This window comes from Borostomias antarcticus (assembly GCF_949987555.1).
Source record: "Borostomias antarcticus genome assembly, chromosome: 2".
NCBI classification, from domain to species: domain Eukaryota; kingdom Metazoa; phylum Chordata; class Actinopteri; order Stomiiformes; family Stomiidae; genus Borostomias; species Borostomias antarcticus.
In genome coordinates this window covers 742,329-758,158 of record NC_140235.1, presented here as the reverse complement: position 1 = coordinate 758,158, position 15,830 = coordinate 742,329, and the positions used below count along the sequence as shown (strand labels likewise).

At 43.9% G+C, this 15,830-nt stretch overlaps 1 protein-coding gene across 1 annotated transcript in view; it reads right to left on the bottom strand.

Annotated features, from left to right (window-relative positions):
* fam204a (family with sequence similarity 204 member A) overlaps nt 1–15,494 on the bottom strand; it is a 17,724-nt gene extending 2,230 nt beyond the window's left edge. Inside the window, exons 1-5 of the mRNA XM_084457187.1 lie at nt 15,104–15,494; nt 14,240–14,330; nt 14,004–14,046; nt 13,640–13,742; nt 11,612–11,701 (exon numbers count right to left, since the gene is read on the bottom strand). Coding sequence (XP_084313313.1) covers nt 11,612–11,701; nt 13,640–13,742; nt 14,004–14,046; nt 14,240–14,330; nt 15,104–15,457 — 681 coding nt within the window. The 5' untranslated portion in view covers nt 15,458–15,494. The remainder of the gene's footprint in view (nt 1–11,611; nt 11,702–13,639; nt 13,743–14,003; nt 14,047–14,239; nt 14,331–15,103) is intronic.
* Nucleotides 15,495–15,830: the final 336 nt, after the last annotated feature.

The window sequence follows — 15,830 nt, the reverse complement described above, 5'->3', positions numbered from 1 at the left end:
TGTTCAGTACCAGTAGGTGGTGTTCAGTACCAGTAGGTGGTGTTCAGTACCAGTAGGTGGTGTTCAGTAGCTAGAACCACCGCTGTACCTCGGCACCGAGCGCCTCTGCTTGGCTAGAGCACATGCTGAGATCATAAATAGGAGTTTTATTAAATTGTTGATAAATCTCAGAGCTCCTGCTTTGACGTTTGCCAAAAATCCAAGTGGCGCCTGATAGTGAGGGAACATGTAATGAAAGTGGACGATGCTAAATGGCTCCTCCTGAGGTTTTGGATTTCTTTCTCTAGGCGTGGATTATATCCACATTAACCTGCTCTCCTGTGGGGAGCATCTACGATGCAAAGGTCTCTAAAACACGCCCCCCAGCATGAAGCCGTTACCACATTCACAGCATTAAAGGTCTTTAATTTTTTATCAGTCCAGTCTACAGTCCAGTCTACAGTTTGATTGTCTTTACTATGGCCCGACATTAATGTGAACCGAGTTACCTAGGAGACCGAACAGATCAAAGAGACAAAAAGCCCTCAAATGTCTGATTAATCAAGCCTGCAAACAGCTTATTTCTTTTAGCCTGCATGCAAGTATGAAAATGAGATTCGGAGAGCAGAACATTGTGCAGATTTGTTCATTCTTATCTGAACAAAGCCAGCGGCAGCTTATTTCATGGATCACTGGGCCTGTCAGCCGAGGCAGGGAGCAGGTGACGCTCCTCTCTCTGTGGCTGTGGAACAAAATTAGCAAAAAGTCGCCACAAATTAGCCTCTCATACTTTCAGTAATATGACATTATTTTTCATTTACTTTTTTGATCCACTTTTGAGGATTCCCCCTCCCCTTTGTGTGCTCTTACTGCCAAATCCTTTAACGTCATCGGCTGAGAGAGAGAGAGAGAGAGAGAGAGAGAGAGAGGGAGACAGAGAGAGAGAGAGAGAGAGAGAGAGAGAGAGAGAGAGAGAGAGAGAGAGAGAGAGAGAGAGGGAGAGATAGAGAGGGAGGGAGGGAGGGAGGGAGGAAGGGAGAGAGAGAGAGAGAGAGAGAGAGAGAGAGAGTGAGAGAGAGAGTGAGAGAGAGAGAGAGAGAGAGAGAGAGAGAGAGAGAGAGAGAGAGAGAGAGAGAGACATGCTTCAGGAATATAAATACAAAGTGCAAAAAAAATGATCGACACAAAACCTCATTCTTTGTATAAATCAGTCTCCCCGTGATATTTCACGTTTCCGTAACATACATAATAATAATATATTATTATGATTATTATTATTATCATCATCATTATCATTATTATTATAAGATGTGTCTGGTTCTTTATGGGGTTTCATCTTAGCGCTGTCTTCTGTTCAGTCTGTCAGCACAGTCTCTGTTTAACACAAGGTTTACTCCCAGGATTAATACTGTGACCTTTAACCCAGGATGAATACTGTGACCTTTACTCCCAGGATTAATACTGTGACCTTTACTCCCAGGATTAATACTGTGACCTTTACTCCCAGGATTAATACTGTGACCTTTACTCCCAGGATTAATACTGTGACCTTTACTCCCAGGATTAATACTGTGACCTTTACTCCCAGGATTAATACTGTGACCTTTGGAAGGTTTGCAAGCAGCAGATTCACACTGCGTAATACTGGCAGTGCAGCAGCAGCTAAGGGTCACTAGGAGGGTTAAGGGTCACTAGGAGGGTTAAGGGTCACTAGGAGGGTTAAGGGTCACTAGCAGGGTTAAGGGTCACTAGGAGGGTTAAGGGTCACTAGGAGGGTTAAGGGTCACTAGGAGGGTTAAGGGTCACTAGCAGGGTTAAGGGTCACTAGGAGGGTTAAGGGTCACTAGGAGGGTTAAGGGTCACTAGGAGGGTTAAGGGTCACTAGGAGGGTTAAGGGTCACTAGGAGGGGTCACTAGGAGGGTTAAGGGTCACTAGGAGGGTTAAGGGTCACTAGGAGGGTTAAGGGCCACTAGGAGGGTTAAGGGTCACTAGGAGGGGCCACTAGGAGGGTTAAGGGTCACTAGGAGGGTTAAGGGTCACTAGGAGGGGTCACTAGGAGGGTTAAGGGTCACTAGGAGGGTTAAGGGTCACTAGGAGGGTTAAGGGTCACTAGGAGGGTTAAGGGTCACTAGGAGGGGTCACTAGGAGGGTTAAGGGTCACTAGGAGGGTTAAGGGTCACTAGGAGGGGTCACTAGGAGGGTTAAGGGTCACTAGGAGGGGTCACTAGGAGGGTTAAGGGTTATAGGTTATGCAAGCATGTCAAAGAGAAAGATAAGCCCAGTTTACAGAACTAACAACAGACAAGTAGCCATGAGTACAGTTTCCATGGCAGCCTGTACAGAAGAGCTACTATACATTAGCTACTATTGACAATAGCAAATTATTGGTTTTAGGAAACAATTGCTAAGCCTATGAGAAAATTAAACTTCGTAAATACTTTATATGAATAAAGTGTTAATTCTGGTAATAACAATATGAAATAAATGGCAGGTTTAACGAAGAAATGGCCTTAAACCCATTCTTAAATGTCCTTACCGAGGAAGCCTCTTCCAATTAAAACGTGTGAGAGGTGGATTAACAGGGACTATGTGGCTTTGCCTCGTTAAATCACCTCGGCGAGCTGCTCCACTGCGTTTGACGTGTAAACGATTAATGACCAGCCTAATGCCCTTATCACACGCCCCTAATGCCTAAATAATGTGGCCTTAGTCAACTTGGGAAAGCAGGGCTCTATAAGAATGGAATGAATATCAGATGAGGCCGATCACATGGGATTTCAGAGGGGTGGAACAGAGGGGTGGAACCGAGGGGTGGAACAGAGGGGTGGAACAGAGGGGTGGAACCGAGGGGTGGAATAGAGGGGTGGAACAGAGGGGTGGAATAGAGGGGTGGAATAGAGGGGTGGAACAGAGGGGTGGAACAGAGGGGTGGAACCGAGGGGTGGAACAGAGGGGTGGAACAGAGGGGTGGAATAGAGGGGTGGAATAGAGGGGTGGAACAGAGGGGTGGAATAGAGGGGTGGAACAGAGGGGTGGAACAGAGGGGTGGAACAGAGGGGTGGAACAGAGGGGGTGGAACAGAGGGGTAGAACAGAGGAGTAAAACAGAGGGGTGGAACAGAGGAGTGGAACCGAGGGGTGGAACCGAGGGGTGGAATAGAGGGGTGGAACAGAGGGGTGGAACCGAGGGGTGGAACAGAGGGGTGGAACCGAGGGGTGGAACAGAGGGGTGGAACCGAGGGGTGGAATAGAGGGGTGGAACAGAGGGGTAGAACAGAGGGGTGGAACCGAGGGGTGGAACCGAGGGGTGGAACAGAGGGGTGGAACAGAGGGGTGGAACAGAGGAGTGGAACAGAGGAGTGGAACAGAGGGGTGGAACAGAGGGGTGGAACAGAGGGGTGGAACAGAGGGGTAGAACAGAGGGGTGGTGGGAAGAGAAAAGGTTGTTTTTGGCTAAAAAGACTGATGATTGCACTAAAAATGTGCCATATTTATGCAATGCAAATGCAGCAAGAATGTGGCATACATACACACACACACACACACACACACACACACACACACACACACACACACACACACACACATATACACACACACACACATACATACACACACATACTGTACATACATACATACACACACATACATACATACACACACACACACATACAAACATACACACGCACATACATATATATATATATATACATACACACACACACACACACACACACACACACACACACACACACGTACGTTGTGGTCGTGTCCATGCCAGGTATCTTAATCTAATGCTGTATATCCTCTGCATTGGTTAAATAAAGGGTCTCCCCTCAAACTCTTTCACATTCACATTATATTACAGTAATTTAGTGTCGCTGATGCTTTTATCCAAAGCGACATATACTGTACAATTAGTTCATTTAACATTGGTAGTCAGTGTACTACTACTCGCCAGAACTCACAAGTGCATCTCCTTTCTAAAACAAGTGACTAAGAGCATAATCTAGTGCTGAAGGCAAAGTGCAAGAATAGCAATCTAAAATACAATAAGTGCTTAGGAGGGAGGATTGTTGTAGTACTTCTTGAAGAGGTGAATTTTCACCCTGTGGCAAAAGATGGGTAGTGACAGTGTGCAGTTCATTCCACCACTGCGGGGTCAGGACAGAGAAGAGCCGTGACCGCGTTGATTGACCGCAGGAGCCTCGGAGTAACGGGGCAACCAGTCGCCCCGAGGTAGCAGAGCGTAGCGGTCGTGAGGGGGTGTAGAGTTTGACCATGGCCTGGAGGTAGGAGGGGGCTGTTCCTTTCATTGCCCTGTAGGCTAGCGCCAGAGTTTTAAACTGGATGTGAGCCGCTACAGGGAGCCAGTAAGGAGGGAGCGTGTGACGGATGTGACATGTGCCGAGAACAACAGTTGGTCATCCAGGGTCACACCCAGATTCCTCGCAGTCCGAGTTGGCATCACCAACTCTTCAGAATTATGATGTGAATGAATACAACTGATTTGAAAAGTAGGATCAGTATGGAGATGCTCTATCACCTGGCGGGTCCACCTCAAACCTAGGGCTCCTGTATGGAGGCGGGGCCTAGGACAGCCAATGGAAGTCTTTTCATCTGAAGGCGGGGACTAGAACAGCCAATGGAAGTCTTTTCATCTGAAGGCGGGGACTAGGACAGCCAATGGAAGTCTTTTCGTCTGAGGCCCGGTTACAGGAATATGGTACCAAACCATCTCCTCACAGTTCCTCGTCTGACCTCCTGACTGGCGAGACGCATATGGGTCCTGGCCCAGCTGTGACAGACGGCGTATCAAACAGATGTTCCTCCCTCACACTGAACCTGTACCCCCACACTGAACCTGTACCCCCTCCCTCACACTGAACCTGTACCCCCTCACTGTACCTGTACCCCCTCACTGAACCTGTACCCCCTCACTGTACCTGTACCCCCTCACTGTACCTGTACCCCCTCACTGAACCTGTACCCCCTCACTGTACCTGTACCCCCTCCCTCACACTGAACCTGTACCCCCTCACTGTACCTGTACCCCCTCACTGTACCTGTACCCCCTCACTGTACCTGTACCCCCTCCCTCACACTGAACCTGTACCCCCTCACTGTACCTGTACCCCCTCACTGTACCTGTACCCCCTCACTGTACCTGTACCCCCTCATTGTACCTGTACCCCCTCCCTCACACTGTACCTGTACCCCCTCACTGAACCTGTACCCCCTCACTGTACCTGTACCCCTCCCTCACAATGTACCTGTACTGTCAAGTAGATGTTTTCTAGCTATTTTATATATTTTCTACTTTATATGTTGCATTTATTGTCAATACGTTAATAGAGATGATTTTCTAGAAACAAACCCTTTGATATTAAGTAGCTGGTACAACTCTCTGACTCCGATACAGTTTGACAGTCAATAAGCTGTTTTGAGTCAAATGTTTAAAATGCTTTAATAATTGGAAGCCAGTGTTCAGTAGTAACGTTACATCCCCCTATAAAAATGACCCAAGTACAACAAACCTGAACCCTTTCACGGCTTATCTAATCAAAGTCATGAGAGGGATCCTTATTTTACAGACACATTCCCATATTCTCTCAACAAAGATAATGAGTCTTTCAGGGGGCAGTCACATGAGAGCTGTATGTGATCTTACCTCCCATTTGACAAACAGCATTACATGACGTGCAGAAAGAGAGCCACTCCTGGGAAGACACAGCTGAACACGGTGGTATAATGCATGGCTTTATTTTCTCTTCTAATAATCTGATTCTAGATACACATGGACTGTCATCTTTAGGGACTGAAAAAAAAGTCGGAAAGTTCGCCTGCTTTGTGCACACTCCATTATCTTGCCTCTTCTGAGTAGTGAAGGCTTATTAGCAAGCTTTGAACTCACACTTACAATAATGTGCCATCAACAGTTTTATAAGCTAATTAGAAAAACAGTTTAATTAATGACTGACTGGTAATAAAATGGCAATCTTGAAAAAAGAAACCGAGGGTGCTAAGCTTCCACTACCACCAATTAAGGCCTAATTACAAACAAATTATATATGTGTTTTGCTGTGGGCTTTAATTTTAAAAATGGCTTTAATTAACAGAGAAAACATGCTAATTAATTAAACAGCACAAAAAAATCTACATTGAAAAGTATGCTTTGTCTATCAAGTAATTAATGAAATACAATAATCCAAATGAGATTCCCAAGCATTTGATAAAAGCTTAGTACCCATTTCAAAATCCATTCCAAAATTAATGGGTGAATATTTTTACGTGAGTCATCCAAAGATATAATAAAAGTTCATTGAGTGATAAACAGCTTATGTTGAAGGAAAGTGGAACAAGGAGGAGAGTTGTCCTCGGTGTCCCAGGCGCCCGGGGGGCGGCAGGGACCAGCGACGGCGCTGCTGATTCTTTGATGCGAGGCAGGGACAGGGCGAATCTGATAAGGACTGCTTTCCATAAAAAAGCAATGTTCATTAATTTCTGATTACAAACACGGGCATGGCACGCATAGGTAGAGAAAAGGGAAAAAGGCCCAAATAACATCAACAACACGAAACAGTCTTAGTTCAGCTCTTTGTCTTAACTAACTAGCCATGTCTGCCCAAACAAAGGCAGCCGTCACACCTTTGTTTCACAGTACTTAAGCAGTGTTTTCCAAAGGCTTGTATTTCATGCACAGTATAGCTTTGTTGCCCATGGCTCAGTGTATTGAATTTACTGTATAAAGAGGGTTATAATAACATTTAGATTGGTATGGAAGTCTAATTATGCAAGTTGCCTTACGGACAAAGAACAACAGCCCTTCAAGAAAATGTAGTTTGTTTGATAAAAATGTGTCTCTAGGAATTAGCTCTGACAGCAAAAGGTCTACAGAGGTACTGTACCAGAGCACGTTCTCCGATAGCTGCACAGGGGAGAACAACTGGTTCTCCAAGGTCTCCGTAAGAACCACCAGACCCGTTTCCAGAACGAAATGCCAGGGGGGGCATTCAATATGTTAGGGGGGGCACACGCAAATTGTTTAGGTGCTTTTAAGCCCGTTTTAAGTTGTTTTTCAGCCAGATTTAGATCTCATTTCTCATTGTTATTCTAAGTTCTCACCGACACCTACCTCTGTGTTTTTGACATAAGTCTATATCTATCTATCTATCTATCTATCTATCTATCTGTCTGTCTGTCTGTCTGTCTGTCTATCTATATACCTACCTTAGCATTACCATTACCATATCTTTGGAATGTCTCCTCACTGCTCTGAATTCATCAAAACTGTCAAAATAAGTTGATTGCTATTATATGGAGAATATGCAAAAACATTTTTGTAGAACCTTTTTAAATAAAAATCACACTACGTATCAAGTCCATCATAAGTGATTCAAAGTGCATGCAAAAGGGCATTCCTGTTGTGCAAACAAATAAACAAGTTTTCCCCCAAAAGAAAATTGCAGCTTATGAAACATCTTCAGCCTTATTTGACGAGTCACTTAACCAGCCAATTTTTTTGGGGATGCGCTTTCAAAGCCCTGATGGGAGGTTTCACAGCACCAGAAGGGCGCTGAGCAGTGGCATTTTTATATGTAAAAAACATACAGAAACAACCAAGCTTTTAGGGACACACTAAATAAACTACATAGCCATTATATGACAACAATGGCCAAGCACCACGAAGAGGAATGACAGAACGATAAAATACACCCCCTTAGGGCACAGCACTCAATAGCCTACTCCCTCACTCATCAGTCTTTAGGCTACTACTAGCCTACTAGGCCTTAGCCCACCGCAAGACGCATTTAAGTCAAAAACAGTCTGAAAGTCAATTTTCGTGCCTTCTTTCACTGAAAGAAAGCGCACAAATCAAGTTGTATTTGGATTTGTATGGGTAAGCCAAGCTTTCCCTGGCTTATAGGAGCAATCGCCACTACTTCTGAATCTTCTGACATCCATTAATAATTCATCCCATTTATGCAAGTTTTTTCCAAAAATGGCCACGCGGCACAGAATGAATGACCTGCCCTACTCTGCCTGGGATTGGCTAATATGGTGCCTTCCTTGGTTGAGATTGGTCAGCTGAGTCAATGGGCGGGGCCTGGCCCCCAAATGCCCGCCCTTGGAGACGGGACTGAGAACCACTCAGGTGTTTCTTCACATAATGTTCACTTCCTTTAGCTTCTGCAACATAAATGGACATGACACCCCCTATTGTGCCAGAGAACAGTGTGTGTTTTGAAGTGCTAATGCTACGCTAATAGCTGTGATCAGTGCTAAGGGGAAACTGTAGGCTGTAATCCAGTGTGACAGTCTGCTATTATAGTCCCTTTATAAAGTGCAGCCTCGCAGTCTTTAAACAAAGGCTTAATGCTTGGTTGAATAAAGGAGAAAAATGATACCGACTGGAAAATATTCACCAGGTAACCTCAAGCAGAAAGTACGCAGGGCAGTGTTGTAATGAATTCACAATTCCACCCAGACGTCTGGTCAGAACCATGAAGTCTCAGGCAGGGCTGTTTCATCATCCAAACCACCTCTGCTACATTAGCACACACGAGGACTGTTATCAAGTCCCTAGCCCCATCACCCATGCTACCCATCTATGTGGATGTCCGCCTGTTGAAATGAGAGATTGGACCTCTAACACATTCAACAGATCCTCCGAGATTCACTTGCTTTTCCTGAGATTCCCTTCTGCCTCGGACAGGAGCGTTGCTCTACTAAAAGATCTGTCTCTGTTTCTATTTCTGGAATTCTCTAGAAATCCATCTTGGGACTATAAGTCTCAATCTCAGACAGAGGAGAGGGTGAGCAAGTTATATAAAGCAGTATATATAGCAGTCACTTAATGTTACGCTAATTATGAAAATCAATTATTCTATATGCCGCTTACAGCCATGTGAAATAATGTGAAATAATCAAAGGATGGAGTCGCAAGTTGCTTAATTGGAGGATGTTTTAAAAACCAATTCATCTCCATTCCTGCACTGGGGGATTTCTTAGGCAATAGAGAAACAAAAAAACAAAAAAAAGAACTTACTGTTCTGAAAAAGATCAACAAACTCGCATGCATAGCAGAGAAGATGAAACACTAGCAATCCGACTGTACCTAAGTAATGTTTGTTCTACAATGCAATTTTGTGTTTTTGCTTTTAATATTTTCACTTTTAAGCAGAATAGAGCTTTAAACTCTTTAAAAAGTATCTAACACAAAGAAATGCAGCCTAGAGAAATATTTAAATATGTAATTTAATGAAAAGACAGTCTCAAAGCAGCCTGTAATATCCTGGTAATGTCTCCGAATGCAGACAGATGAAAGCACATGTATCACAGAATTTGTAAGGAGCCTTCAAATGAGGTTTTACCAAATTGTTTTAATATTCAGATTAAAGGAAGAAAGCAAAGCTCAATCATTAGTTGATTGAGGGAGCTCAAAACAGCAGAAACAAACAACTACTTTATTGGGAGAGGGGGGTTCTGGGAAGGCGTTCCATTTGGCCATTCCTCTGCCGTTTCACGTTGGTTTGAGGAGATAAGTGGCAGATAGAGGATGAAAACGCTGTGAGGAACACAGTCATTCTCAGAGCAGCAGGTTTGCTTTACAAACAGGGCCTGAAGGAACAAACAGTACTTAGTTCTTAGTTTAGAGGAACAAACAGTCCATAGTTCTAACGCTGTCAACGCTTTGACTCTCCTGCAACAAGACCTGGAACTATTCATCCACTAAGAGGCCTGCCACAAAATGTCTCTGTGTAGGATCATAAGCAAATTAAACATAAAAGCCTTTCCATATTAAATGAGACACTCAATAATAGCCTTGAAATTGATTCTGGCCACAGTGGGGATTATTGATCCTCTAAATGTGGATCTGTTCACAGTGAACACCGCTGGTGTAAACATCATGTGCTCAGTACACTGAAGCTGAACTCAACATCAACAGGAAGTGCCGCATGAACCCGAATGCTTTTGTTTGCACAAGAGTGGAGAGACTTTGGGATCCACTGCCTCTTGGACTTGGTAATGGTCAATTCACAATGCTATTCAGGAAGTAAACATTGCTACAGTGAGATACGGTTGCCAGATTTCTGTCAAATCCATCCTTCATGATGTTGGCAATGCATGAGACAGGTGACAGAGAGGCAGGGAACTCAGCTACTGTAAATCTGCCCAAATCCACTGGTGCTCTAAGAGGCTTTCAGAGACGAAGTGCGTTCATCTATCTTCCATTTTCTGACCACTTGCATTATCATCAGTCCCCTAGGCTCAGTAGTGGGAACGATGCGTCTGGACTGGGTTCTATGTTGAGACTGGACTGTCTGTTTCATGTTGAGTCTGGACTGTCTGTTCTATGTTGAGTCTGGACTGTCTGTTCTATGTTGAGTCTGGACTGTCTGTTCTATGTTGAGTCTGGACTGTGTTCTATGTTGAGACTGGACTGTGTTCTGTGTTGAGTCTGGACTGTGTTCTATGTTGAGTCTGGACTGTGTTTTATGTTGAGTCTGGACTGTCTGTTCTATGTTGAGTCTGGACTGTGTTCTATGTTGAGTCTGGACTGTGTTCTATGTTGAGTCTGGACTGTCTGTTCTATGTTGAGTCTGGACTGTGTTCTATGTTGAGTCTGGACTGTCTGTTCTATGTTGAGTCTGGACTGTGTTCTATGTTGAGTCTGGACTGTGTTCTATGTTGAGTCTGGACTGTGTTCTATGTTGAGTCTGGACTGTGTTCTATGTTGAGTCTGGACTGTGTTCTATGTTGAGTCTGGACTGTGTTCTATGTTGAGTCTGGACTGTGTTCTATGTTGAGTCTGGACTGACTGTTTCATGTTGAGGTAGATATGAGGAATCAGACCTCTGGTCTGCTTGGCTGTACATGTACCACTAAACCTGTGTGCCGTACAGTACGGTGAATTTACACAGTTTGAAGAGTGTTTTGCATTGACCTATACAAAAGCAGGTTTGGATCCTATATAAAAGCAGGTTTGGATCCTATATAAAAGCAGGTTTGGATCCTATATAAAAGCAGGTTTGGATCCTATATAAAAGCAGGTTTGGATCCTATATGAAAGCAGGTTTGGATCCATGCTGCTGTGGGATGACTGATCCAATGCTAGCGAGCAACACACCTCTCATAAGACAGTGCAGTCAAAGTTGTGGGACTGCATAGTCTAATCCCCTACCAAGAAAGTAGCAGCTAGTCTTCTTAACCATAATCATGGGTGTGTGTGTGTGGGCTACACTTTCTGCTAAATTAGCTTCAAACCACCTGATCCCTGATGTCTGCCAAGAAGACGAGTGGTTACAAAACTGCAGGCCCTGCATTTAGGGATGTTTGCACTTCAAAGGTATGAAACTCACACCTTGAGAATGTTTTAACAGTTGGCTTGAAAGCAATGTACCCTTCATTAAAAAGCAGAGCCAAAAGTCCTTTAGACATTGCAGCACTTCAAAACCAAGGGGGAGGGCTTCCATTAACTCAATGGAAAAGGGCTCCGGGACTTTTCAATGGTGTGTGCCTGTGTGTGTTTTGTTCCTCTCAATCTTTGTGGGGGGAACGGCCACGGACCCATTAGTTTGATTTGTCACAGCAGGAGCGTCCCAGAGATCTGTTATCAGCCAAACGTTACCTCTCGCGTGGCGAGTCTGTCGCTCATCTCCTCCGCCGTCCCGACGTCCCCCTCAGCGATGGCGTTCTCCATGCGCTCTTCCAGCCCGCTCTGCAGAAGGAACATTACTGAGAGATCTTCAAATAGAAAAAAATAATAATCAAAGAGTAACTTCAACAGTCCCCAGGGCCTTATTTTTAATATGATTGCCATTACCACAAATATGTAGATTTCCCTTCACAAATGAAAACCTTTTTGATTGGATATTAGTGGGGACATCTTTAAAAAGCTACAGGAGATTACCAAACATAAATGTGACTCTTTAATTACACATTTCCATTCCAGGCCTCTGCAGAGGGGGTGCAGAGATGCCCCTGGTTGCAGGGCAGGGCGGGTCACCAAAAATGGGACTATTCCAGAAAGTACAGAGCAGCATTTCTTCTATCCACAGGACCATTATACTCAACCAAGAGGCAATCAAGTACACTTGTTCATGGAGCAATCAAGTACACTTGTTCATGGAGCAACATTATACTAGTCATCAGAATGTAGAACAAAGAAGAAAAGGCTTGTGAAACATGGAAGGACAGACTAACAAAGTGCAGCCTGTTTGAAAAAACATTATATGTTCATTTTAGTGGACTGTAAATGGCGACTAAAGGACTTAACACAATGAAATTAAATGAATCAGGGGAGAGAACATTTGAAGGAGGAAGGCCTTCTCGTTATGTTGATTTGATTACAGTAGTTAATGTTTAATTTGGCTTCTTGTTAAAGGGGTAGTGTGCTATTTTGGACATTAAGCCCTATTTGTGGTCTGTCTACCATGAACCTGAAATATAGAGACCATCATTTCACTGAACGTTCCAGTATTGAGCAGGCTGCAGTTTTTCTGCAGGCTCTCACTGGGCTATAATGGAGTCAATGGGGCATACGTAAATGCCTTGGAAAAACTAGGAGGAATGTGCTTTTCTGAGACGGAAAGCAAAGGCTGTAATCTTAGGGGGCGATCACACCTGGGAAAGACGCCAGAAACGAGACGCTAGTAAAACCATTGATTTCCTATGATACGGCGCGTCTGACCGGCGTTCCGGCGTCTTTTTCGACGGGCGTCTTTCAAGCGTCTTTTCTTGCAGGCGCGTCAGTTTTGACGCGCGTTTGAGCGTCAGACGCGAGACGTGCCATTTCGTCATCATCATATTTGGCCCAGGCGTTTCAAGCGTTTCTAGCGTCTTTTCCAGGTGTGATCGCCCCCTTACCAGTCTCAGTATGCTCTCCTGTGAAATGTATCGCAATCCGAATGTTTTTACATGTTTGGCATGTTTCAGGTTCATGGTTCACAGACCACAAATAGGGCTAAATGTCCAAAATAGCACACTACTGATTTAATTATAGTATATCCATTATATAACCATTCAAAGTAGGACTGCTCTTCTGAAAATGAGGCAAATGGAACAAAAACTCAATTATTATTATTATGGTGCCCAGAGGTAAACTAGGTTCCAAATAACATTCCATATCAGCATTTCTAGAAATTTCAATTGAATTAGGTTCTACTGTATATGCTATTCATCCCATTAACAGCCATGTTCTTACAGTACATGTGAGATTCTCACTATTCTGACTTTTACTGTGGCTTTCTCTCTTTCTATCCCACTGCTTGCAAGTCCTGAGTTTAATACCGATCTCTGGCCGCCTCCCCGTTTCTGTGCTGCCCTGGTAAGCAGGGACTGTCAGGGTTTTGTAAAGACAGTGTAGAAATGTTCCTTCTCAAAGGAAATCTACATCTTACTCTAATCTCAACCATAGAGGACAAAGTGGAGAATCATCCTCATGTCAAGATTAAAGTAATCTCATCATTAAATGTAACAAAATGGTTTATATTCCTCTGAAAGTCAGGTCTGAGACAAGTAAGCACATAATCCATCTGCCATATTTAATAAAACAATGGGAAAATACTAAATACAAGCCAGAAAACGTTCAATGCGTTCTCTGCTACTTTGAAGGCATTACAGTACAGTAAGCAGGCGAGTCAGAAATCCATGTTACCTTAGGAGAGGGTCTGCTACAGGCAGGGGGCTGAAATCTATCATTGATGCCAAAGTACTGCTTAAGCCCATCCCAATGTTTTTCCTCATCCGCTTGGTGCTCTCTAGTGGGGGGGGGGGGGGGGGACAGTGTTAATGCTCATCTCTTTTAAGTGCTCAACAGTAACATTATGTTTGTGCAAATCACAGCAAGAGCATCAGGTTCACTAACTCTGTTCTTAAGTTCTCCTGAGTGGTTCTTTGCATAAAGACATAAAGGCATATATACAATGAATACATTTGACTAGAATAGATTTCTCAGCATATGCTAATAAATAATAATAGGCCAATACAAATACGATATATAATCCTAGTATTATTTTTACCTTTCTTTGTTGGATTCCAGGCTCTCAGATCCATGATCGTTATCTGTTTATTGATATGAAATACACCGGGTATCAATCTCAACATAAGGTATTTCTTTCCCAAACAGAAATCACTGACCATACTATATACAGAGAATAAACCCCAAATGAATCACAAATTATAATAATTTTAAAAAGTGGATTTCCACTGCCACCGAATGCGTCTGCCATATCTGAGTCTGATGAGAGCGATTCACCTTTCTTGTGTTTTCTTCTCCTCCGTTTTCTCCCCCTGGGCAGCACTGCTGTCTGGATCTCATCTTTTTTCTTCTGCAGCTCTTTGAATTTCTGAGGAACAAACAGTATGATGAATTATTGGAAGACGTTCCATACCTCGCTCCAGACCGGCACGGTGGCGCAGTTACTTGGCACTGTCGCCTCACAGCAAGAAGGTCCCCCAGGCCTCTCTCTGCAGATCCTGCATGTTCTCCCCGTGTTCGCAAAGGTTTCCTCCCAAGAACCCAATACGAAAAACATGCAGAGGAACAGATGCTCTTAAGTCCGGTCCCTGACCAGGACTTGGACTGAGCACTTGGACTTGGTCCCCGGGCGCCACTGACGAGGCTGCCCACTGCTCCTGGCTGCCCCTGGAGGAGGACGGCTTGGATGGGAAAATGCAGAGGACAAATTCCACCGGCGACCCCTGAAGAAAGCATGTGTGTGTGCTGTGTGCTCACACTGTACTGTGTGTCACTGTGTGGTTAATAAAAGGTCCCTCGAGGTCCTGTAATTATACAATTATACACCTGTAATTATACATTCCTCAGCTGAGTTATCAATCTGAAAGCCCTACAAAGGATGCACCTCTAAGAATAGCGTGTAGGCTATGTGATTGATTGATTGATTGATTGATTGATTGATTGATTGATTGGCTATGTCCAGAGCAATAACTACTGTTCTGGATTGGCTCTTGACAACTGGATGAAACACCGTCTTCTTCTACTGCATCTCGTTATCTTGGGAAAAATCCAACTAGTTTACGGTAAGATAAAGTTGACGTTAAAATGAGGACTGGAGCCAGGTTTATCTGAATGAAACAACAAATCATGCCATGTACATACTTGCCACATTTCCTGTGAAATTCCAGGTAAGCTGCCGTCAGTAGAAAGATCACTTTTAGGGGTAACGTCTGGAGGAGGACCATCATGGCATTTCAAACTGGACTGTGCATCTTGACTTTCTGATTTCAAACTGGACTGTGCATCTTGACTTTCTGATTTCAAACTGGACTGTGCATCTTGACTTTCTGATTTCAAACTGGACTGTGCATCTTGACTTTCTGATTTCAAACTGGACTGTGCATCTTGACTTTCTGATTTAAACCTGGACTGAGCATCTTGACTTTCTGCCTCGACCTCTTCATCTGAACTGAGTTGATCATCAGTCAAACCTTTGGGTAAAAGTCCGCTATACATGATGAGAGCTACTGTACCCGTATTTAGTGCTATATGATCGGTTTATGCTTTTTATACGATCGGTTTATGAGGTTTTTATCCGGGATAAATAGAAGTGAAATTGTTTCAACGGACTAGACGCCAGCTGCTAAATTCCATGGATGTAGCTAATGCTACATTGTAACAACGTTTCATTTCCGTATACACGGTGCACGTGATGAAAAACAAAACCTCCGATTGGTCGGAGACTTTGCTTCTACCAATGAAAGCCGTGCTTGTGTCACTGTGCCTGTTTAGAGATCGCTGATTCGCTGATATCCCTCGAACCCTCCCACTCACACATGCATGGCAGCTACATCCATAGCAGAAAGCCCTATAGCCTTCTGCTAAGTCA